The 24,279-nt window shown below is 44.2% G+C and overlaps 3 protein-coding genes across 5 annotated transcripts in view; 1 reads left to right on the plus strand and 2 right to left on the minus strand.

Moving 5' to 3' along the window:
* The window catches only part of LOC116359858 (zinc finger protein GLIS2), a 63,750-nt gene extending 53,580 nt beyond the window's left edge, over positions 1–10,170 (plus strand). The window contains 3 exon segments of the mRNA XM_074933805.1: positions 190–359; positions 634–752; positions 1,563–10,170. Coding sequence (XP_074789906.1) covers positions 190–359; positions 634–752; positions 1,563–2,353 — 1,080 coding nt within the window. The 3' untranslated portion in view covers positions 2,354–10,170.
* Positions 10,171–14,299: 4,129 nt separating this feature from the next.
* On the minus strand, positions 14,300–18,667 carry pam16 (presequence translocase associated motor 16). 3 transcript variants are annotated; one of them, XM_031813938.1, is made up of 6 exons: positions 18,533–18,667; positions 17,417–17,659; positions 16,855–16,939; positions 16,538–16,674; positions 16,082–16,147; positions 14,300–14,471 (listed from the first exon to the last, which is right to left on the minus strand). In XM_031813938.1, the coding sequence occupies exons 1-6, from the start codon at positions 18,533–18,535 to the stop codon at positions 14,367–14,369; spliced, it is 639 nt and encodes a 212-aa protein (XP_031669798.1). In that variant the 5' UTR covers positions 18,536–18,667; the 3' UTR covers positions 14,300–14,366. The 3 variants fall into 3 exon arrangements, with proteins under 3 accessions (XP_031669798.1, XP_031669799.1, XP_020331564.2); XM_031813939.1 differs by lacking the exon at positions 18,533–18,667 and adding an exon at positions 17,785–17,887; XM_020475975.2 differs by lacking the exon at positions 17,417–17,659 and having other exon boundaries at positions 18,533–18,658.
* A 2,406-nt stretch (positions 18,668–21,073) lies between these two features.
* coro7 (coronin 7) overlaps positions 21,074–24,279 on the minus strand; it is a 244,011-nt gene continuing 240,805 nt past the window's right edge. Inside the window, exons 26-27 of the mRNA XM_031813924.1 lie at positions 23,303–23,392; positions 21,074–23,212 (exon numbers count right to left, since the gene is read on the minus strand). Of these exons, the coding sequence (XP_031669784.1) occupies positions 23,204–23,212; positions 23,303–23,392 (99 nt within the window). The 3' untranslated portion in view covers positions 21,074–23,203. The remainder of the gene's footprint in view (positions 23,213–23,302; positions 23,393–24,279) is intronic.

Here is a 24,279-nt window from a genome sequence, read left to right on the forward strand (position 1 = left end):
CTCTCCCTCTCTCTCTCTCTCGCCCCCTCCCCCCTCTCCCCCCTCTCCCCTCTCTCTTCTCCTTTCCTCTCCCCCCTCCCTCTCTCCCCGATCTCTCTCCTCTCTCCTCTCCCTCTGCTCTCCCCCTCTCTCTCTCCCCCTCTCTCTCTCCCCTCCATCTCTCTCTCCCCTCTCTCTCCCCTCTCTCTCTCTCCCCTCTCTCTCTCCCCCACTCTCTCTCTCCAGTGCCATCTTCTCTTTGAGTCCCTGCAAGACCTTGTGGACCACGTCAACGACTTCCACGTCAAACCTGAAAAGGATTCTGGGTACTGCTGCCACTGGGACGGCTGCGCTCGCAGAGGGCGGGGCTTCAACGCTAGGTGAGATTGACCTCAGATCATGACTGAGATGATTAACTGACCACTGAAATGTGTCCAACATAAGACATTTAGAAGTCCTTCATGAAACCAGTCTTAATACCTCTATGAGTGTGCCATATCATTCAGAACTACCTTCCTCACTCTTCAGAAAGATGTTATGAATTCCTTGCATTGTTCCATAAGGGTATGTGTGTGCACCTGTTATTATACTCAAGTGTGTGTGTGTGTGTGTGTGTGTGTGTGTGTGTGTGTGTGTGTGTGTGTGTGTGTGCAGGTACAAGATGCTTATCCATATCCGTACACACACCAATGAGAAGCCTCACCGCTGCCCCACCTGCAACAAGAGCTTCTCTCGCCTGGAGAACCTCAAGATACACAACCGCTCACACACAGGTTGGTCACACACTCACACACAGACACTCAGATAGACAGACAGACACTCACACACAGATGCTCAGACACTCAGATAGACAGACAGACACACACACAGACACAGACAGATACACAGACACAGACAGACACACAGACACTCAGAAAGACAGACAGACACTAAGAAAGACAGACAGACAGACAGACAGACAGACAGACAGACAGACAGACAGACAGACAGACAGACAGAAAGACAGACAGACAGACAGACAGACAGACAGACAGACAGACAGACAGACAGACAGACAGACAGACAGACAGACAGACAGACAGACAGACAGACAGACAGACAGACAGACAGACAGACACTCAGAAGACAGACAGACAGACAGACAGACAGACAGACAGACAGACAGACAGACAGACAGACAGACAGAAAGACAGACAGACAGACAGACAGACAGACAGACAGACAGACAGACAGACAGACAGACAGACAGACAGACAGACACACACAGACAGACACAGACAGATACACAGACACAGACAGACACACAGACACTCAGAAAGACAGACAGACACTAAGAAAGACAGACAGACAGACAGACAGACAGACAGACAGACAGACAGACAGACAGACAGACAGACAGACAGACAGACAGACAGACAGAAAGACAGACAGATCAATACAAAAGCCCTCACTGTAAAGTCACACATTCTGTTGTATGCTGTATACACATGAAACCATTCCTTCCTTCATGCAGTCTCTAACGCTACAATAACGAATCAAATTTATTGAATTGAATAACTTACCTGAATGTCTTTTCTCCTCAGGTGAGAAGCCCTACATCTGTCCATACGAGGGCTGCAGCAAGCGCTACTCCAACTCCAGCGACCGCTTCAAGCACACGCGTACCCACTACGTGGACAAGCCCTACTACTGCAAGATGGCCGGCTGCCTGAAGCGCTACACAGACCCTAGCTCCCTCCGTAAGCATATCAAGGCCCACGGCCACTCTGTAGCCCAGGAGCAAGGCTGTCCGGGTGGGCTGAGCTCCCTGCTCAAGGTGGGTCCCCTGGGGGTGGGGATGGGTGGAAGAGGGGGTAAGCTGGGGGAGTCGGAGCTGAGCTACATCAGTGGGGCCCATATCATCATCCCCAGCGCCGCTGCCGCTCTCCTGGGGGGCCACGCTCTGCAGGGCCTGGCGGGCTCCATGCCTCTATCCCCCCTCGCCCCCCGGCCCCTGGACCTGAGCACGCTGGGGGGGTGCCCCAGCTCCCCTTGCACCACCTCCATCCTGTCCTTCAATGGTTCTCCTCTGAGCCTGGCCACCAAGTCGTCCCTGGGGCTCTCCCCAGCCTTCCCCTCCTCAGCCCTGGGGCTGGGGCCCACCATGGTGCCCGTGTCCCTAGGAGGATCCATGGGGTCGTCCGCCTCAGAGCGCAGGGCCCACCACCACGGGTGTCACCACAAGGGGAAAATTGGGGGTGGGGGGGAGGAGGGGAAGAACAAGCTTCATCGTGGGGGGGTGCTGAACCTCTCCACGGGGGCCTCCCACGACCCCCTGTCCTGGGTGGTCATCCCCTCCGGCACGGTTGTGCTTAAGCCAGCTGTGGTCAACTAACACACACACACACACACACACACATTCCAGAAGAACTGAAGGGGCTGAGAAAATGTAGAAAAAGGTAGAAAAAAATTGACGTGAAAAGAAAGAAAGTCTACTTTCAGGCAACTTAAACTTAACAACAAAGTCCACACCTCAGTTTGTAAAATTGTCTCGGACAAAAAAAACGGAGGTATCTGGCACTGCTATCTTTGCATTTATCTAGCACATCTTGGGACCATCAACAACTCATAAATACATTTCAATCATGTGTAATTTTGTATTATTTCATAAGGCTTGAAAAAAATGCAACAGTGGCCCTCCTCACCTCTTCCCCACATTCTCTGTCTCTGGCGTTTCTCACTTACTTACCTTTCTTTCTGGACGGGCTCCATGGAAAGGACAGTCTTCTAATGCTCTGTGTCCTTCCTCAAGCTCCACCTCATGTGTATGTATTGATGACAGTCTTCTAATGCTCTGTGTCCTTCCTCAAGCTCCACCTCATGTGTATGTATTGATAATGTTCATGTTGACAGTGTGCTCTGTGGCCGAGCAGTGAGGTAGACACACAAATGAAACAGTAGGAGGCGCTCACTGCTAGGCTAGCAACACACAGTACGTCCCCAGACCGCTGCTTTAAAGGTTACAGAAACTACTTCCTACAAAGTGCTGTGAACACAATTGGACAAACTTCCTGTTTTATCGGAAGTGAAGTCAAACTGATTTAGAAGGGGATTACGGATGAATTGACTGCATCTCCTTACTTTAAATAGTAGGCTGGTGCTATTGGATGTCAATCAGAATGACATCCCACCAAGGAGCACACAACCCCCTTTTAGTCAGAACATCAACCCAGGCGATAGTGATGGAAACCTCACAACTGCTGCTAACCTCTCAACAACTCTCCTCAAACATGACCGAAACTAAACGTGAGCACTTTGATGACTATTTTTGACAATCTTTTCCCGATTCGGGGAGGGTGACCATCGTGGACCAGCCCTTTCCACAATGATATGTGACGGGCTTGTTGTTGCAAACTAGGGGCTTGTGTAAGGACGCAGAGCAGCTAAAGTCTTAGAAGGCAGACAAACGGTGTTATATCACCCAGCAAATGACCAATATTCTTCTTCTTCTTCTTCATCACGGTAACGTCTATGGCACAGGTGTTGTTATGTACCCCCCTGGTGGACAGGTGAATTACTCCGGTCAGTCAGCCTCCCAGTCCAATCTATTATTGTCCACAACAACTCTACTTCTAAATGACACAGTGAGTTAAGTACTGGGTATGAAAGGTCCACTGTTTAAGTAACACAGTGTGTTGTGGAACAGTGTTTGAAGTGACCTTTCATTAAAAGCAGCTGTGTAAAACAGGTGGCTGTCCAGTGAAGAGTCCTGAGTCCTTGTGGAGTTGGCTGTTGGTTGCTTTGTCCCGAGTTCAACAGTCCCACAAATATCCATCCTTGAGGGTAGACTGGGAGCTGTGTATCCTGAACCACGGGGTGTGTGACACAGGCTGATTGACACTATAGGACTGACTCAAACCGTACCGTGCTGGCTGGGATTTTCTGTTCACATTGTTCTGTTTAGCATGGTTCAGCATCATGCCGTAACCAGGCCAGGCTGCTACAGTTAGGCATGGTTTGGTCCTACGGTGTGAATCAGGCTTTACTGCTACGTACAGCTGGGCTGGTGACAGAACACAGCCACACTACAAACTGCCTCACTTCACTTTTCCAAGGAAGTGGGGTTAATTCACAGACTTTAGAACAATTGACTTATGTTAGAATCCGTATGGTTGGATTGATGCATTCAACATGCACTTATACCGTACACACCAATGTCTTTGTTACGTTTTACAAAACATGGACCTGCCAACTTGTACTCGTGGCTCTCTGGAAACATTCTGTCTTTCTCTTTCCATCTTCACTACCTTGGTTTTCCCTTCATTTACGCTCAGGCTTGAAACGGACACCTTTATCTGTGGACTAGGGTCCTTCCATAAGCTGGCGTCGCAGAGATATGATGTATGTAGAATGTTGAGTGAACCATGTTATGTGGGTATAGGAGGGGAGGTGAGAGGAGAAGAGGACAAGTGAGAGGAGCATCTCAACACAAGAAACATTCCCCTGAAGAGCCAAATACCCTTCCCCCTCTACTCACTCTCTCTCCATCTTTCTTTAAAGGTCTTACATTTCCATTTTCCATGACGGTATGTCCATACTTTATTTTCCATACGGTATGTCCATGCGGTATGTCCATACTTTATTTTCCATACGGTATGTCCATACTTTATTTTCCATATGGTATGTCCATACTTTATTATTCCATACGGTATGTCCATGCGGTATGTCCATACTTTCTATTCCATACGGTATGTCCATACTTTATTTTCCATACGGTATGTCCATACGGTATGTCCATACTTTATTTTCCATACGGTATGTCCATACTTTATTATTCCATACGGTATGTCCATACTTTATTTTCCATGCGGTATGTCCATACTTTCTATTCCATACGGTATGTCCATACTTCATTTTCCATACGGTATGTCCATACTTTATTTTCCATACGGTATGTCCATACTTTATTTTCCATATGGTATGTCCATACTTTATTTTCCACGACGGTATGTCCATACGGTATGTCCATACTTTATTTTCCATACGGTATGTCCATACGGTATGTCCATACTTTATATTCCATACGGTATGTCCATATGGTATGTCCATACTTTATTGTCCATATGGTATGTCCATACTTTATTTTCCATACGGTATGTCCATACTTTATATTCCATACGGTATGTCCATATGGTATGTCCATACTTTATTGTCCATATGGTATGTCCATACTTTATTGTCCATACGGTATGTCCATACTTTATTGTCCATATGGTATGTCCATACTTTATTGTCCATATGGTATGTCCATACTTTATTGTCCATATGGTATGTCCATACTTTATTTTCCATACGGTATGTCCATACTTTATTTTCCATACGGTATGTCCATACGGTATGTCCATACGGTATGTCCATACTTTATTTTCCATACGGTATGTCCATACTTTATTTTCCATACGGTATGTCCATACTTTATTTTCCATACGGTATGTCCATACTTTATTTTCCACGACGGTATGTCCATACTTTATTTTCCATACGGTATGTCCATCGTTTTGAGAATAATTACAGTTATGGTAGTTTTTGTTAGTCATTTGTTTGTTCTGTTGTCATCGATGTTCAGACGAGACATTTTGTGATGTTGAAGTTTTGTTTTATATTTCTTGTGATGGCTGCTCTGTAACTCAGCTTTCTCCCTGGGCTGGCCTGGGATATGGAGGGGCTGTAGGGATGATGGTCCTTCCTGTCCTGAACAGGGTTGTGTTCATTAGGACATGCAACAGAAAACATAAAAACATGTTTTGCAATGGAAAAGTAGTGTTTCTGAGCATAGATTGTCCCTTAGTTTTTCATTCCGTTTGGTGCCTAATGAACACGACCCAGGTGAGTGGGGTCAGGGGGTGGCCAATTTATAATAATAATACGATATAATCCTCACTGACAATCACACCGTTATAGAAGAGGCCCTGTACAGATCCTCACTCTGTAGAGAGAGTACACACTCTCTGAGTCCATCTATTTACAGGATTTACCTCCAGACCCACACTCTCTCTGAGTCCATCTATTTACAGGATTTACCCCCAGACCCACACTCTCTCTGAGTCCATCTATTTACAGGATTTACCTCCAGACCCACACTCTCTCTGAGTCCATCTATTTACAGGATTTACCTCCAGACCCACACTCTCTCTGAGTCCATCTATTGACAGGATTTACCTCCAGACCCACACTCTCTCTGAGTCCATCCATTGACAGGGTTTATCTCCAGACCCACACTCTCTCTGAGTTCATCTATTGACAGGGTTTACCTCCAGACCCACACACTCTCTGAGTCCATCTATTGGCAGGGTTTACCTCCAGACCCACACTCTCTCTGAGTCCATCTATTGCAGGGTTTACCTCCAGACCCACACTCTCTCTGAGTCCATCTATTGACAGGGTTTACCTCCAGACCCACACTCTCTCTGAGTCCATCTATTGACAGGGTTTACCTCCAGACCCACACTCTCTCTGAGTCCATCTATTGACAGGGTTTACCTCCAGACCCACACTCTCTCTGAGTCCATCTATTGACAGGATTGACCTCCAGACCCACACTCTCTCTGAGTCCATCTATTGACAGGGTTTACCTCCAGACCCACACACTCTCTGAGTCCATCTATTGACAGGGTTTACCTCCAGACCCACACATGATGTTTATGGTGCTGTCAAAGTGACCATGTGGTCCAGTAGATGGAGTGGTTGTGGTGGTATAAAGGCCCATAGCTACACAGACTGGACACATTAATCAGTGTCCAATTTACACAGCACCATCCAGAGGAGAGGATGGGTTCTGAACTTCTGAATGCAAACATAGAGGGCATCTGTTAGGGATTGGGTTTAACAGACCTAGGGCTAGGCGAGACAAAGGGTTTAACAGACCTAGGGCTAGGCTAGAGGAAGGGTTTAACAGACCTAGGGCTAGGCTAGAAGAAGGGTTTAACAGACCTAGGGCTAGGCTAGACGAAGGGTTTAACAGACCTAGGGCTAGGCGAGACGAAGGGTTTAACAGACCTAGGGCTAGGCTAGACGAAGGGTTTAACAGACCTAGGGCTAGGCTAGACGAAGGGTTTAACAGACCTAGGGCTAGGCTAGACGAAGGGTTTAACAGACCTAGGGCTAGGCTAGACGAAGGGTTTAACAGACCTAGGGCTAGGCTAGACGAAGGGTTTAACAGACCTAGGGCTAGGCTAGACGAAGGGTTTAACAGACCTAGGGCTAGGCGAGACGAAGGGTTTAACAGACCTAGGGCTAGGCTAGACGAAGGGTTTAACAGACCTAGGGCTAGGCTAGACGAAGGGTTTAACAGACCTAGGGCTAGGCTAGACGAAGGGTTTAACAGACCTAGGGCTAGGCTAGACGAAGGGTTTAACAGACCTAGGGGTAGGCTAGACGAAGGGTTTAACAGACCTAGGGCTAGGCTAGACGAAGGGTTTAACAGACCTAGGGCTAGGCTAGACGAAGGGTTTAACAGACCTAGGGCTAGGCTAGACGAAGGGTTTAACAGACCTAGGGCTAGGCTAGATGAAGGGTTTAACAGACCTAGGGCTAGGCTAGACGAAGGGTTTAACAGACCTAGGGCTAGGCTAGACGAAGGGTTTAACAGACCTAGGACTAGGCTAGACGAAGGGTTTAACAGACCTAGGGCTAGGCTAGACGAAGGGTTTAACAGACCTAGGGCTAGGCTAGACGAAGGGTTTAACAGACCTAGGGCTAGGCTAGACGAAGGGTTTAACAGACCTAGGGCTAGGCGAGATGAAGGGTTTAACAGACCTAGGGGTAGGCTAGACGAAGGGTTTAACAGACCTAGGGCTAGGCTAGACTAAGGGTTTACCAGACCTAGGGCTAGGCTAGATGAAGGGTTTAACAGACCTAGGGCTAGGCTAGACTAAGGGTTTACCAGACCTAGGGCTAGGCTAGACGAAGGGTTTAACAGACCTAGGGCTAGGCTAGACTAAGGGTTTAACAGACCTAGGGCTAGGCTAGACGAAGGGTTTACCAGACCTAGGTTTAGAGGAAGGGATCCCCAAGACAACATCAACTGAATTACAATATGAACATCTAAAATGGTGGGTAGCCTGGAGAGGAGGAGGAGGGGGGGGGGGGGGGTGAATGGAGAAATGAATGAACAGGGTAGAGAGAGCCCATCCCACCCTCACCAGGGCCTCCCGTCTCTGAAGTCAGCGCCCACCCCGTTTCTCTCTCTCTCTCCTCTCCCTGCCTGATGCTGCCAGCCAGCAGGGAAACTAGGTCACTGAACTCTGTCTGCTCTCTGTTTGTTTGTATATAAATTAAAGCCAAAAGGCTGAACTCTCTCACTCCCTCTCTAGCCGGTCAGCGGTCGCCACAAAGCTTTTCACCAGAGGGTTAGAGTAAAAAACACACACAAACAGGCACACACAAACAGGCACACACACACACACAAACAGGCACACACACACACACACACACAAACAGGCACACACAAACAGGCACACACATACACAAACAGGCACACACACACACACACACACACAAACAGGCACACACAAACAGGCACACACATACACAAGCAGGCACACACACACACACACAAACAGGCAGGCACACACACAAACAGGCACGCATGCAGACAGACAGGGTAAAACACTAAAACATGCATGCGTGCACTCACACACACAGTAAACAAACCCAGATATCCAGTATAATCCTCTCTGGCTAAATATGTTTGGGGTTTGTAAGGAGAGGGTTCGAATAAGTCATGTTGTGCAGGAGGCTGCAGTGCAGGAGGCTGCAGTGCTGTCTCTGACAAGACAAGGGAGGATTTGTGCTGTGCAGATTCACTGCACATTTCTATTTCTGCCTCGGCCACTCTTAATCACTGTGGTCACACACACACGGAGACTGCTCCACACATGGACACACTCTCTAGCCTCCTCTTTGGTGGCCAGTATTTCTATCTCCCTCCAGGCAGGCATGGCAGAAGCAAACCACCTCCATGTCAGTGGACCAACCTCCAGTGTGATTTCAGAGTCAGATGATTCTCACCGGTAACAGGTGTTAATAAGTAGGCTAGGTTTCCCTGGCAACAGTGGAATCAGCAGACATGACTGTTCTCCCCAGTCCAATCCCCTCTGTTCTTTCATCCCTTCATCTCTCTCTCCTCCTCTTTCTCTCTTGCTCATTGAAGCCAGAGAGAGAGAGAGAGAGGAGTGTTCTGGTAGCGTGGTCCCAGATCTGTTTGTTCAGTCTGGTGAATTCATGACAATGACAATTGGAGTTGGCAAGACAGCACAAACGGATCTGGGACCAGGCTAGGGTTCTAGGCTGCTGGGTGGAGAAAGCTGAAATTGACACGGATCCTATTCCAGGTTCCACATATTTCAATATAAAATAAGCTGTTTGAATCATTAACCCTTTGGGCACGTTCTGTCATGTAATGTTCTGCACTTTTGTCTTCCCCAGGAGTCTTTATATTATAGGGGATGTGCCAATTGCCAGCAGTTGAACATGTCAAATGTATAAGTCAATTGATTCTCAGTGGGTTGATATGGTTCTATAATTTGCTGGTTTTGAGGATCAATAGCAATAACTTTTATGTTGGATTTATGTTTTCTTTTTTAGAATGAACCCCTATCTGTCATAGTTGAAAAGAAGCGGTACTTTTTACCCGAAAGGGTTAAAAACAAGAAGCTAATTGACGCCAATGAATAATGAAGCTATAACGAGAGTCACAGTATGTGCTGAACACAGGAACATCTGGGGCACTAAATTGTGATAGCTAGCAATATTAGTGCCACTTACAAGGGATGCCATTCATTGACTGAAGTGCCACAGCAGTGCACAAAGGGTTAATTCAAGACTAAGGCCACCAGAGGCCTGTATCCAAGTTATTTTTTGCACATTTTTTGAGATATTTTAAATGTCAGTATTTTAAAACATATTCCAAGTGCCTTTTATTATAATTGAAAATATAGAAGATATAAAAGTATATGAAAAATGAAATATATATATATATGAATATATATTTTTTCCTGGGATCGTGTTCTCGAGGTTCTTGAACATGCTTCATTTTAGAGTTGTAAAAGTCTCCCATTGGTACAACATAGCTGTGTGCTTCTGTTTTAGAGGAATTTTATTACGATAATGTCAATGGAAAGAAAATGTTTAATAAAGTCGCATTTGATACAATTTATTTGTCATTTTTCAGTTGCTACATCCGGAGTGCTGCATCACACACACCACACCATATATTGTTTTTAAATCACATCTCAACTATATTTTAAGTGTTAAAAATGATTCCATGACAACTCAAGTTTATAACTGGCTTTTTAAAAGTGACCAGCTGTTGCCTCTGATGACATGCCCTCCAATGCTGAAGAGATGCTCCACAACTGAAAAGGATGCTTGAACATGTAGGTACTAGGCAGCAATTCTGCTCAGTGTTAGACAGGAACTGCTGTGTCTTCCGGAATTACAGAGAATCAGCCATTGGGATCAGCAGCAGATGTCAGATGTGGGTTGATGAGGTACTACAATCTCTGGTCTTGTGGCAAGTGCACCCTCTATCCATCACTATGGTTACTCCAAAATCTCTGTTGATTGGCTAAAGGGCAAAGATGGTGGATAAATTAAGATAGTTTACTCAAGCCGTTTACCATTTTACATGGTAATTTCCAGTCGAATTAACTGGGTGTGTCTCCCATAGAAACCAATGCAAGAGCAACTGGGTCTGGTCAACAGGTCTGGTCAACAAGCGTTTCCCAAACTCGGTCCTGCCCCCCCATAGCACTACACAGCTGATTCAAATAACCAACACATCATCAAGCTTGTATTATTTGAATAAGCTGTGTAGTGCTATGGAGAGACAAAAAATGCATGCAGCTCTTGGGGTCCTGAGGACAGATTTTGCTTAACACTCTTATAGTTAATTGACTTTCATTAAACCATCAAATAAAATACAAAAACACTGAGTGGGGTGTCTGGCTTCCTCTTCCATCTCCTATTGGGTACAGCGTCTTCTGTTTGTTGAGTTCTGCTCAGGCACTTGTCAATTGATTTCTTTAGGCTTTTGTCAAGCTTGCCACTATACTCAGTGGTGGATCAATGTAAGCCAATGCTTACACCATTATGGGGAACGTTTGGAGAATTGGGACACACCCTCAGATGGTTGTAGAGTCCTCTGATTCATGGAATGACGCAGTTGGCTTTGACAATGTCAGATCCTTGAACACATCAGTGGCAACATTGACCTGCGTTGGGATGACATCACAACATCAGCAAGGACTCACTTATTAGGGATTATTTCCCAGACAAGCGAGGGTCAAAACTAGGGTTGAATGGCGAAAACACGGATACCGAGATTTACCACCCAAAACCACTCCATTTTCCAGGGATAATTATTTAGAGTTATATGAACAGCATGACCTGAAATGGAACTGTTAAATTATATGCAATGTCTAAACATGGCTTCTCTACGGCCTTCTCTCTGGCCTTCTCTACGGCCTTCTCTCTGGCTTTCTCTACGGCCTTCTCTCTGGCCTTCTCTATGGCCTTCTCTCTGGCCTTCTCTACGGCCTTCTCTCTGGCCTTCTCTATGGCCTTCTCTCTGGCCTTCTCTACGGCCTTCTCTCTGGCCTTCTCTCTGGCCTTCTCTACGGCCTTCTCTCTGCAGGATCAGTCAATAATCTTCAGACAGGCAGCCCACCTCACTATGGAGGGAAGTTCACAATGCATGTAGACCTATCATCATGTAGACCTATCACCATGTAGACCTATCATCCTGTAGACCTATCATCCTGTAGACCTATCATCCGGTAGACCTATCATCCTGTAGACCTATCATCCTGTAGACCTATCATCCGGTAGACCTATCATCCTGTAGACCTATCATTATGTAGACCTATCATCCTGTAGACCTATCATCACATAGACCTATCATCCTGTAGACCTATCTTCATGTAGACATACCATCCTGTAGACCTATCATCATGTAGACTATCATCCTGTAGACGTATCATCATGTAGACCTATCATCCTGTAGACCTATCATCCTGTAGACCTATCATCATGTAGACCTATCATCATGTAGACCTATCAGCATGTAAACCTATCATCATGTAGACCTATCATCATGTAGACCTATCATCCTGTATACCTATCATCATGTAGATCCTATCATGTAGACCTATCATCATGTAGACCTATCATCATGTAGACCTATCAGCATGTAAACCTATCATCATGTAGACCTATCATCATGTAGACCTATCATTCTGTAGACCTATCATCCTGTAGACCTATCATCATGTAGATCCTATCATCGTGTAGACCTATCATCGTGTAGACCTATCATCGTGTAAACCTATCATTGTGTAGACCTATCATCGTGTAGACCTATCATCATGTAGACCTATCATCATGTAGACCTATCATCCTGTAGACCTATCATCCTGTAGACCTATCATCATGTAGACCTATCATCCTGTAGACCTATCAGCATGCAAACCTATCATCGTGTAAACCTATCATCGTGTAGACCCATCATCATGTAGACCTATCATCCTGTAGACCTATCATCCTGTAGATCTATCATCATGTGGACCTATCATCCTGTGGACCTATCATCGTGTAGACCTATCATCGCGTAGACCTATCATCCTGTAGACCTATCATCCTGTAGACCTATCGTCCTGTAGACCTATCATCCTGTAGACCTATCACCATGTAGACCTATCATCATGTAGACCCATCATGGTCACTTGTTTTCTGGTGACAGGTAGGACTACATTGCTGCAGCATAGCCTATGATACAGTAATATAAGGACCGAATGGCTTTTGGGGTCACCTAATTTGTTTTGTTGTAAAGATATATATATTTGAATTCTAGCTGCAGAGTTTTAAAACAGCCTATCACTTGAACATCGTTGCTTTAAATCAGTGCACAAGCGAGCACTCTCTTGCAGTCTCTCAATTCCATTCAAATTGCATCCAAAATAGATAATATAGGTGATGATATAGATGTCCTAGCCTACCTCTTTCAGGTAGTACATTCAATGCAGTATTTGTGTTATATTTAAGTAATGAATGATAGGTTGTGCATAATAACTTCAAATGTATAGCCTCTGTCTCTTGCGCTAAACGCACGCACCTGTGTTCCGCTGGCCTCTCTACTTTAAAAGAACACTGCTTAGCTGTTGGAGTCTCATGACTCATCACTTTTTGTTGTTGTTGCATTTCTTCTACCAATAAACTATTCAAAGAGGGATGCAAGCTCTTGTTTGCTGAATGGTAAATACAGCAGCCAATAGAACTCACGGGGAGTTTGAAAGAAGAGCGAACGTGTGATGGTGGAAGTCTATAGCAGATATTTATTCAGACATATAACCATTCAATCTTCGTGAAGATAATTAAAAGCCGTCTGCATCTAATTCTGGTCCTCTATTATGCAAACATGTCATTAGAATGATAAAGATGCGGACAACTTAACGTATTTCAATTAACTGTTGAAAGCAAGGAAGGAAGCAACAAGAGAGAAAGAAGTAGGAAATAACATACTGGGTTTTATTTATTTTTTAATTCAAAATTAAATTCGCTAGCCTACACATGTAACTGTGTAGGTAGCATGTGCTGCACCAGAATTGCATGTTCTCTCCCAACTTTATCATGAATTTACGAACACACCCGAAGTCGTAAAATGTCTAAAAAAGAATTTCTTATTCTAGCAAGATGTTGCATAGCAACAGCATCAACTTCCGGTAGACAGCGCTAGTCTAAGCGCTAGTACGCTCAACTGAAAGAATACCATTTGATTACACTTACAGTATACTAGAATGAACTCATTCTCATTAAGTATGTAGTATACATGTTGCTATGGGTACTTGAACACGGCTCTTATTTGTATGGGGCTTTATTAACTAAATGATTGAAAAATATTACATTGTTTGCAAACTGCTATGTAAACAGGTGGTGATTAAAACAGGTGGGGAACCCTGAATGACAGGTCAACACAGACGATCATATACGTATTGGATAATGGCACAGGATGGCTCTACTAGTAACAGAAACTGCTAAATTCTTCCATTATGGAGGCTTACATTGCTGTGACCAACCACACAGAGGCAGCATTGTGATATAGATGTGACTCAGGTCTAATTCACAGGTTGTGTTCATTAGAGCACAATGTGGAAAATGAAAATAAGTGTTTCTTATTGGCCAATTCCAGGTATAGAACCTCCCCGATTCAGTCCGGTTTCTTACGTTTGGCACATAATGAACACGACCCTGATCTCGTAAAGAGTCATACACACAGAGACACGGGTTGAGAAAAGGATAAGGCTTTTATTGAGGGTATAATTTACAGTGGGTGGGGTAGGGAGGGGGGCGGTTCATGTTTCTGGAGTCTGTTGCTTCTGCTCTGGTGGGGGTTTGGGTTTACTGTCCTGTGTCTGAATAGAGAGCTCCTCATCTAGACGCTCCTTCGCTCTCACCACCTTCAAATACACATAGGGACGGACACACACACACACACACACACACACACAAGCAGACAGGACACACACACACACACGCAGACAGGACACACACACACAAGCAGACAGGACACACACACACACAAGCAGACAGGACACACACACACACAAGCAGACAGGACACACACACACACACACACACACACACACACGCAGACAGGACACACACACAAACAGACAGGACACACACACACACACAAGCAGACAGGACACACAGACAATTAATTGATCAAAATCCTTAGCAGTGCACCTCAATACATGGCAAGTCATATTTGTCTACTGTTCTGTTATCATAATGATACATTGACATTGTAAATATTCATTTAGGCTACCACTGGATCTGGCATGTGGTGTCCTAATTAGAGGTCGACCGATTAATCAGAATGGCAGATTACAAGTTTTTTTTTTACACCTTTATTTAACTAGGCAAGTCAGTTAAGAACACATTCTTACTTTCAATTACGACCCAGGAACGGTGGGTTAACTGCCTTGTTCAAGGGCAGAACGAGCAGGCTCGTAAGCATTCATTCAAACAGCACTTTCGTGCATTTTGCCAGCAGCTCTTCGTTGTGCGTCAAGCATTGCGCTGTTTATGACTTCAAGCCTATCAACTCTCGAGATGAGGCTGGTGTTTCCGATGTGAAATGGCTAGCTGGTTAGCAGGGTGCGTGCTAATAGCGTTTCAAACGTCACTCGCTCTGAGACTTGGGGTAGATATTCCCCTTGCTCTGCATGGATAACGCTGCTTCGAGGGTGGCTGTTGTCGATGTGTTCCTGGTTCGAGCGAGGAGAGGGACGGAAGCTATACTGTTACACTGGCAATACTAAAGTGCCTAAAAGAACATCCAATAGTCAAAGGTTTAAGAAATACAAATGGTATAGAGAGAAATAGTCCTATAATTCCTAAAATAACTACAATCTAAAACTTCTTACCTGGGAATATTGAAGACTCATGTTAAAAGGAACCACCAGCTTTCATTTGTTCTCATGTTCTGAGCAAGGAACTTAAACGTTAGCTTTCTTACATGGCACATATTGAACTTTTACTTTCTTCTCCAACACTTTGTTTTTGCATTATTTAAACCAAATTGAACATGTTTCATTATTTACTTGAGGCTAAATAGATTTTATTTATGTATTATATTAAGTTAAAATAAGGTTTCATTCAGTATTGTTGGAATTGTCACTATTACAAATATTAATCTGTATTGTCTTTTTTTGGTCCTCCAATAATCGGTATCAGCGTTGAAAAATCATAATCGGTCGACCTCTAGTCCTAATATAAGGCATGATCATGATAGTGACTACAGGTCTAAGAATGTGCGCTATCACCAGCCTAATTTAAATTATCATCAGGACAGCTCTGTGCAAGGCTCTGTACAAGCACCAAAGAGGTATGAAACCCAAGAGACTCAACTTGCCATTACGCCCTATGAATACCTCAAGGAGTCTCCATGGTTACAAGGAAGCAATTGCTTGTTGAGTCACATGGTTTCAAGCCTCTCTGGCAATAATAAGCACGGACTCGCACAGAGATGGCTCGATACTGGAAATTGAACAATGAACCTCACCTTGGACTGTAGATAGAAAGATCCGCCCACCTCCTTGTCGTTGACTTTAAAAAGGTGTTCATAGTTCTGTTGACAAAGTACAGCAGGTCAGTCATGACCAGGTTGGCCCCACCAATGGCCTAATATGGAAATACATTTATAACCATATACACACACTTGTCTGTCTTGTATGTAGGCCACATGAAGGAACTTCCTGTCTTCTAAATTTGTAAGTGTGACCCTGTCCAGAAAACCCTCTAGCCTGCGCCCTACCCCATAGACACTTTGTAAATATGACTGGACAGGGATTAACGACATGCAACATCTCCTCCTAGCCTGTTAGGGGACAAGATGGAGGTAGCGGTACATTGTTAATATCCATCCAATCATCTGTGAAGTTCCTAGAGGAAGGGGCGAGGCAGGGACAGGGCCTGTGTTCTCTGGGTGTTGTCTTCAATGTACTTTAAATGTGTGTACCTTCTGGAGCTCCTCAGGGGTGAGCGTGGCGATATTGAGGATCTGCTGGGCCTCCTGTAAGGTCATCCCAGTGAGACTAGAGGCTGCTGCTGACTGCTGTCCGGCACGCCCCCTGGCCTCCGCTGCAGCTTGACTGGCTGCAGACAGAGACAGAGAGACCGGGTTGGTCACCTTCTCAGGTAAGGAACATTTATGCAACAGTTTGTTTCTCTCTCAGAGACAGAAAGACAGATTTAATTGCCCTAAATGAGACACGTTTTCACAGTCCATTTTACATTGAAATACCATACAAAAGCATCGTTGAGTGAGGAACATACCAGCATATTCTTGCCGCAATGCACGCGCAAACGCCCGTCCTACTACCTGCGCCCCCATGACAATGATCTGCGCAAGATATTTCGCCTACACAAAGACAAGAGAGATTGTTAGTTCCACTTTATGTCAACAGAAAGCAACAGTCTGGTTTGGCTCAAGAAGGCCTAGTCTCGCGACAGCGACAGATTACAGCTCATAATAAATGAATGGCGACCGCAATGTAAACAAAACCACTTCTCCCCCTCAGAGAGCATTAGACCTGATTAGTTTCAGGAACATTGTGTTGACAGGCAACATTGTGAACCAGCCATAGTCATACTGTTACAGAAGTATTAGATCAGACAGAGCGGGCAAAGGTAGAGCAGGTCTGAAGCACACAGTGACTGTGCTGTATGCGCAGTGCTGATGAGAGCATCATTAACTACCCTGAACAAACACATAATGCAACATGCAATCGTTTCTACAATTTTACTCAGTTACAATTCATATAAGGATACCAGTCAATTGAAATAAATTAATTAGGCCCTAATCTATGGATTTCACATGACTGTCGGTCACAGATACCTTAAAAAAATGGTAGGGGCGTGGATCAGAAAACCAGTCAGTATCTGATGTGACCACCATTTGCCTTATGCAGTGCAAGTTTCTGGGTATTGTCTGGAACTGGAACACGCTGTCGTACACGTCGAGCCAGAGCATCCCAAACATGCTCAATGGGTGACACGTCTGGTGAGTATGCAGGCCATGGAAGAACTGGCACAGTTTCAGCTTCCAGATCCTTGCGACAAGGGGCCGTGCATTGTCATGCTAAAACAGGAGGTGAATGACACGACAATGTGCATCAGGATTTTGTCACGATATCTAGGTGCATTTAAATTGCCATCAATAAAATTCAATAGTATTCATTGTCTGTAGCTTATGTCTGCCCATACCATAACCCCACCGCCACCATGAGGCACTCAGCAAACCGCTCGCCCACATAATGCCATACACGTGTTCTGCGGTTGGGAGGCCGGTTGGACGTACTGCCAAATTCTCTAAAAAGACGGAGGCGGCTTATGGTAGAGAAATGAACACTCAATTATCTGGCAACAGCTCCGGTGGACATTCCTGCAGTCAGCATGACAAATGCACGTCTCCTCAAACCTTCAGACATCTGTGGCATTGCGTTGTGTGACAAAACTGTACATTTTAGAGTGGCCATTTATTGTCCCCAGCACAAGGTGCACCTATATATATTGACCATGCTGTTTAAACAGCTTCTTGATATGCAACACCAGTCAGGTGGATGGATTATCTTGGCAAAGGATAAATGCTCACTGACAGGGTAGCAAAACATTTGCACACAACATTGAGAAATAAGCTTTCTGTTCATATGGAATATTTCTGGGATCTTTTATATCATCTCATGAAACATGGGACCAACACTTTACATTTTGCGTTTATATGTGTGTAGTTAGCTCGCTTATTAAAGCAACGATATGAGCCAGCTACCTAACGTTAGCTACAAAGATAGAAGACATATCAAGGATACACTACGGTTGCATAAGCTAAATTAGATAGCCAAGATTGGCAAGGTGTGCGGGCTATAGCAAGAGCAGCAAGCAGCGTTTCTCCTTCACAGTTTCTTTAATCACGACACAGCTATTCATAGCGTTTCAAAATACAAAAATATCTCACCATTGCGTTTATCCGATTATTTACAGTACAGTACAGTACACAATAAGACCGTGGAGGAGCACGGCGTTTTCACATGCACACCCATCAAGGTCGCAGTAGGTTCAAAGTTCAAGGGACAAACTCGGAACAAAGATATTCGAGTTTGGTGAAGATCCACAAACCGGTGCTCTCTCTGTATAAAAATACTGCTCTCTAGTGGATGGCTGTTTAAATTGCACCAATTTTCATTGCACAGCCTTCATCATCACGTCTTGCCAGCAGACCAGACTTGTTTGCTTACAGCTAGCTGCACTAGGCTCGGACAGCATGACCTCAATCCAGGGATGAGGAATACATTGTACTACGAATTGTCCCATTGTTGCACCGGAAAGATTGAGCGACGGCTATTTTTTCCGGAAAGCTGCCCTTTTTATCCTCATGCTAGGTAGAAAGTGCTTTGAATAACAATGGACAGTCAGCCAATCAGGCTCAGTGCGGGCTGTCATTGCGCTGTGGAAATGTCAGTGACTAATTGATAACATTGCCTGTTTTTGCAGTAAAGCAGGTCCCCTGTACAGTACCTGCGCCGGTGAGGGGAGTAGGTTAAGTCAAGGTGCCAGAGGTGAGCTGAGGGCCCTAAAGTTATTATAAGTGATTTTAGTTGATATTTCCTATTTAAATACACCGTACCACGTATCCTCCAAGGAGATGTTTTTTATTGTCTCATGTGCAAGAGATTATTACTATGTTACTTTGTTTCAAAAAGTACCTTGTATCCTCTAAGGAGATGTTTGATTTAAACCCTTAGCTTCTGAGTACTCAGATGGTAGTAATGTGTCACTAATCACAGTGGCTGCAGTCCACCATACCATGATCTACACCTACCCAACACCAGGCTTGCCAGTCATTCATCAGTCCTGTTTGGCAATAGGTAAACATAATTTCATTCACTTCATTGTTCCTTTCCCATTGTTTTCATTCAAGTGAAATAATTGCTTCTATTATCTTTTGTGGCCTGAGTTGGAAACAGTATTACCGTTGACATTATATTCTAAAACGATACAAACCACCAGTGGGACATCTGTTATTGCTTTGTACATGATTTTCATGAATTAGGCACATACTTAAGTGTTTTTCTCTCGTCTCCGTCAAGACAATAGGATTAATAATAGCTATATTATTATTATATTAGCTTACATTAGAATGTACTCTGGAACTAGTGGGAGGGAATTCTAATGCCACTGAATCATTTTGAATGAATAGAGGCCAGGGCCCTCAGCAGAGCTCAGCCCATGCACCTCGACTTAAACTACTCCCCTCATGGGCACAGGAGACCTACTTATTACCAAAACAGGACTCAGTCTGGTCTTCATACTGTGCCGTATAGCAATGTTATGAATTTGTCATTTTGAATTCATTTGCTATTGTATGTAGTGTTTTTGTCCCTAGAAATGCTTTTTAAACATGAATGACGATGTGATATGGTGTATTTGTTAAGACAGTGTCCACCAGTTATGTTTTTGGAGCTCGAACAAAGAAATAAACAATTCAACGACAACCATGTTCTTGTGTGTGGCTGTTTACTGTCTTTGTTCATGCACCCTTGACAACAATGACATGGATTACCAATGAATTACTGTACTTCAAACGAGCATCCATAGTTGGGGGAAAGTTTGCCATACTAAGCCATTCCCCACAAGGGACGACGTTCAACACAAGCTCTAGTGCCATGTATGAAGACGAAAAGGGCAGCTTTTCGGAAGAACTACAGTCGTTCAATCTTCCCGGTGTAACAGTTGGGACAATTGGGAGTACAACACATTTCTCAATCCTGGATTGAGGTACTTTTTCCAAGCCATATCTCACGCCGGCTCTGCGGTGTCTTGATCTACAGTCATGCTCTCCGACCCCAGTGCAGCTCAGTGTAAACAAGCGTAACGGTAGTGTAGCAGCCATTTTGGCCTGTTTATGAGTTGTGTATCTGGTATCTGTCAAGGGTCATTTTTACTTGTTTTGTACACTAGAGGGGGTCATGGGTATTACCCCAATATGTTGGGGTCATGGGTCACTGGTCATGTGTGTATATAATTAGCCCAGGTGATCAGGAAGGGTTATCAGGTGAGAAGAGAGCACATACAGTTATTACTGTATCACAGATACAGCTATAGAGTCCATCTCTCTGTTCCCTTTTCTACAGGAATATGTGTTTTGGAACTTCACCCCAAAAGAGTAATGTTTGGAAAGCTGATTCTTGTGGAATAAATGGAACTTCACCCCAAAAGAGTAATGTTTGGAAAGCTGATTCTTGTGGAATAAATGGAACTTCACCCTAAAAGAGTAATGTTTGGAAAGCTGATTCTTGTGGGTGTGTGACGGACAGCTCTCTCCTGTGCCAGTTCATAGGGAAGCGCCACTACAGGTCGAGTCAGAATCTCCTGGCAACATCATGACATAAGTACATTTACTAGTTTACCCCTTTTTCTTTGAGATTAACAAACATTTCCCCCTTTAAACATACTTTTGTTTTAAGCAACAAATTGAAAGACAAAGAAATGGCATGTGTACAAGGTTCAAACAGTTGTTTATTGCAAGGCAACATGAACATTCCCACAAAACCATTATTCATAAGACGGACAGACAAATAATGCTTTATTCAAAGTATAAAAGAGATGTTTCTTTTTGTTAATTTCCCAAAGAACAATGTAAGACATCTGAGAGATTGCAGGCACAAAACACATGACAAACACACAATCACTGACACCAACAATATCTAGGCCCTACAGTCAATGCATTGGTGTCTGTTCCCTTTTCAAGTACTCCACAATGGCTGCGTTTACACAGGCAGCCCAATGCTGATATTCTGCCCAAGTACTGGCAAAAAGCTCTTATCTGATTGGTTTAAAGACCAATTAAAAAACACACGACAGAATTGGACTGCCTGTGTAAACTCAGTGAGTCTGACTACTATTGAAGAATGCTTGGTTGGTTCCAGTCTTTCTGTCATTGTAAACAACATGATTGGTTCGTGATTAGACTATTAGAAGTATTGCCTTGTGCTGTACTAGTCTTGATCATGGCTGCTGTGATTGCATCATATAGTAATAATACTGTAAGTTATTAAGAAAAAGTAACAAAATGATTGTTTACTACAGTATAATAAAAGAATGAGCTCCTTTAGTGAGGAATACTTCAATAACAGTCTTAAGACGAAGTGTTAACATATGAGGTACAGGAATTCCAGTTATACAGTCTATCAATCTAGAAAGAAAGGTACAGATACATACTACTTCCCACCACATTACAACCTCAGAGATCCCCAGACACACTCCTGTACAACTCCCACAGGGGGTGTTTTGGCTTTTCAATACATGACACCCACATGTAAGAACGTCACACACATTTTAAGAGTCAGCCCCGATGCTATAAACCTCTCTCAAGATCTGCTGGCTGAACTAAGATATGCACCTGGGTCACGTTCATCACAGCACGCAACGGAAAACGGTTTGAAATGCTTTGCAACGGAAAACAAAAATCCAGGTAATCCCTCCCTGTTTGAAGTTGTTTTCGTCCGTTTGGTGATTAATGAACACGACCCTGGAGTGGTACAGGACTGTTAGTAGGTCTTTATCACTGGCCAGAGAATGAAGCTACCTAAACAACAAAACACTATTATATTCCTATCAATAGAAGCCAGCCATGCTTTAACCTGAAGGCTGTTTACCCTGTTGTACCCTGTCTGTGTGTTTTTGCTGTGTGTTGTTGAGATCGTATGGGGATACCACAGACCATCCAACATCCACGGACTACAGGAGCTGGAGGTGCAGATGGGATATCCAGGTGGAGTGTGAGTATTTGTGTGTGTGTGTGTGTGTTAATGTATAGTGATGCATAGGAGGTGTTAAATCTGGAAGACCATAGATACTGTATTCAGGTGCATGCGTTTGAGTTTTTCATAGTTACTGTGTTTAGAAGATTATGGACTATGGTTCATATTGGCCCATACAAAAGCAAGCAGTGGTCTAGTCATTATTATTATGACACAGGTGTAAGGTTAGGAGTGGTGACAGACACACAGGTGTAAGGTTAGGAGTGGTGACAGACACACAGGTGTAAGGTTAGGAGTGGTGACAGACACACAGGTGTCCATCCATTGTGGCGGTAAGGGCTGGGTTGTAAGGGAGTGTTGGGAGTCATTTAACTATCTAGCCTGGTAGGAATGTTAGCTATTTACAGTACAAGGCAGCTGCAAGTCAAAGGTCAAATTGGGGTGAGGTTGCCTTTAACAACAGACCTAGGATCAGATTCCCAAACCCCAGTCCTACCTTTAAACATTATGGGGAGGAAAACATATCTGATCCTGATTCAGTCAATGGTTAGAGGCAACATCTACTTACTCAGAGTATTAGAGGATGATACGAGGATATGGGAGGTAGGGCTGCAAAAGTCTGGGAACTTTCCCTAAAATTCCCAGGAAAACAAGCAGGAAATCCCAGAATTCTCCAATTGGTATTTCTGGAAAACCTAGACATTTTGTTGACAGAATTTTACAACCCTAATGACAGGTTAATGTTATGCGTTTGAGAGATGTTCTTTTGACATAGGACACATCAGTGGCACACAGGAATGACACGTTTCAGTCCAACAGGCCCTTGGCTACTGCTGGACCCTGATTGGTCCGCAAGGCAACACACACTAGTCACCCTGAAAGACACAAGAGCATGGGTAAATGTGTGTGTGTACATTTGTGTTTGTGTGTGTGTGTACATTTGTGTTTGTGTGTGTGTCACTCACCCACTCATCGTCTTCTACTCCCTGGAAGGACTCCTGTGGTAGAGGGTTGTCTTCCATGTTCCCCAGCTTGCCTATCATGGCACTCAACAGCTGTAGTACAGACAGATGGTTAACACACTATAGTCCCACTACTGACTAGTGGTGAGTACCAAGACAGATGGTTAACACACTATAGTCCCACTACTGACTAGTGGTGAGTACCAAGACAGATGGTTAACACACTATAGTCCCACTATTGACTAGTGGTGAGTACCAAGACAGATGGTTAACACACTATAGTCCCACTACTGACTAGTGGTGAGTGCCAAGACAGATGGTTAACACACTATAGTCCCACTACTGACTAGTGGTGAGTACCAAGACAGATGGTTAACACACTATAGTCCCACTACTGACTAGTGGTGAGTACCAAGACAGATGGTTAACACACTATAGTCCCACTACTGACTAGTGGTGAGTACCAAGACAGATGGTTAACACACTATAGTCCCACTACTGACTAGTGGTGAGTACCAAGACAGATGGTTAACACACTATAGTCCCACTACTGACTAGAGGTTAACACACTATAGTCCCACTATTGACTAGTGGTGAGTACCAAGACAGATGGTTACACACTTGACAAAGTGGTCACCAAGCTTCTAGGTAGCTGCACTCACAGAGAAATACTCCCTAAGATAAGATGCTTGTACACGTTCAGATTAGGGATGCAGGATATATGGGTGATATGCTGACGTGAATACCTATATAACGTAGGTACATGACGTAATGACACCAGGAAAAAGGTGGCGCTACACGTGCAACACAGCATTCCTAACCTATCCCACAATTCCTCTTGCACTGAGATGCAGTGCCTTAGACCACTGCGTCCATGTGTGTGTGTTAACTATTTAACTTAAAAGGCTGCAATTTTTTTTAAATATCGGTATAATAATTTTTTGGCAAGGAAAACAGATATCGGTATTGGCCAAAAATGT

This window comes from Oncorhynchus kisutch, unplaced genomic scaffold (assembly GCF_002021735.2).
Source record: "Oncorhynchus kisutch isolate 150728-3 unplaced genomic scaffold, Okis_V2 Okis06b-Okis10b_hom, whole genome shotgun sequence".
NCBI classification, from domain to species: Eukaryota; Metazoa; Chordata; class Actinopteri; order Salmoniformes; family Salmonidae; genus Oncorhynchus; species Oncorhynchus kisutch.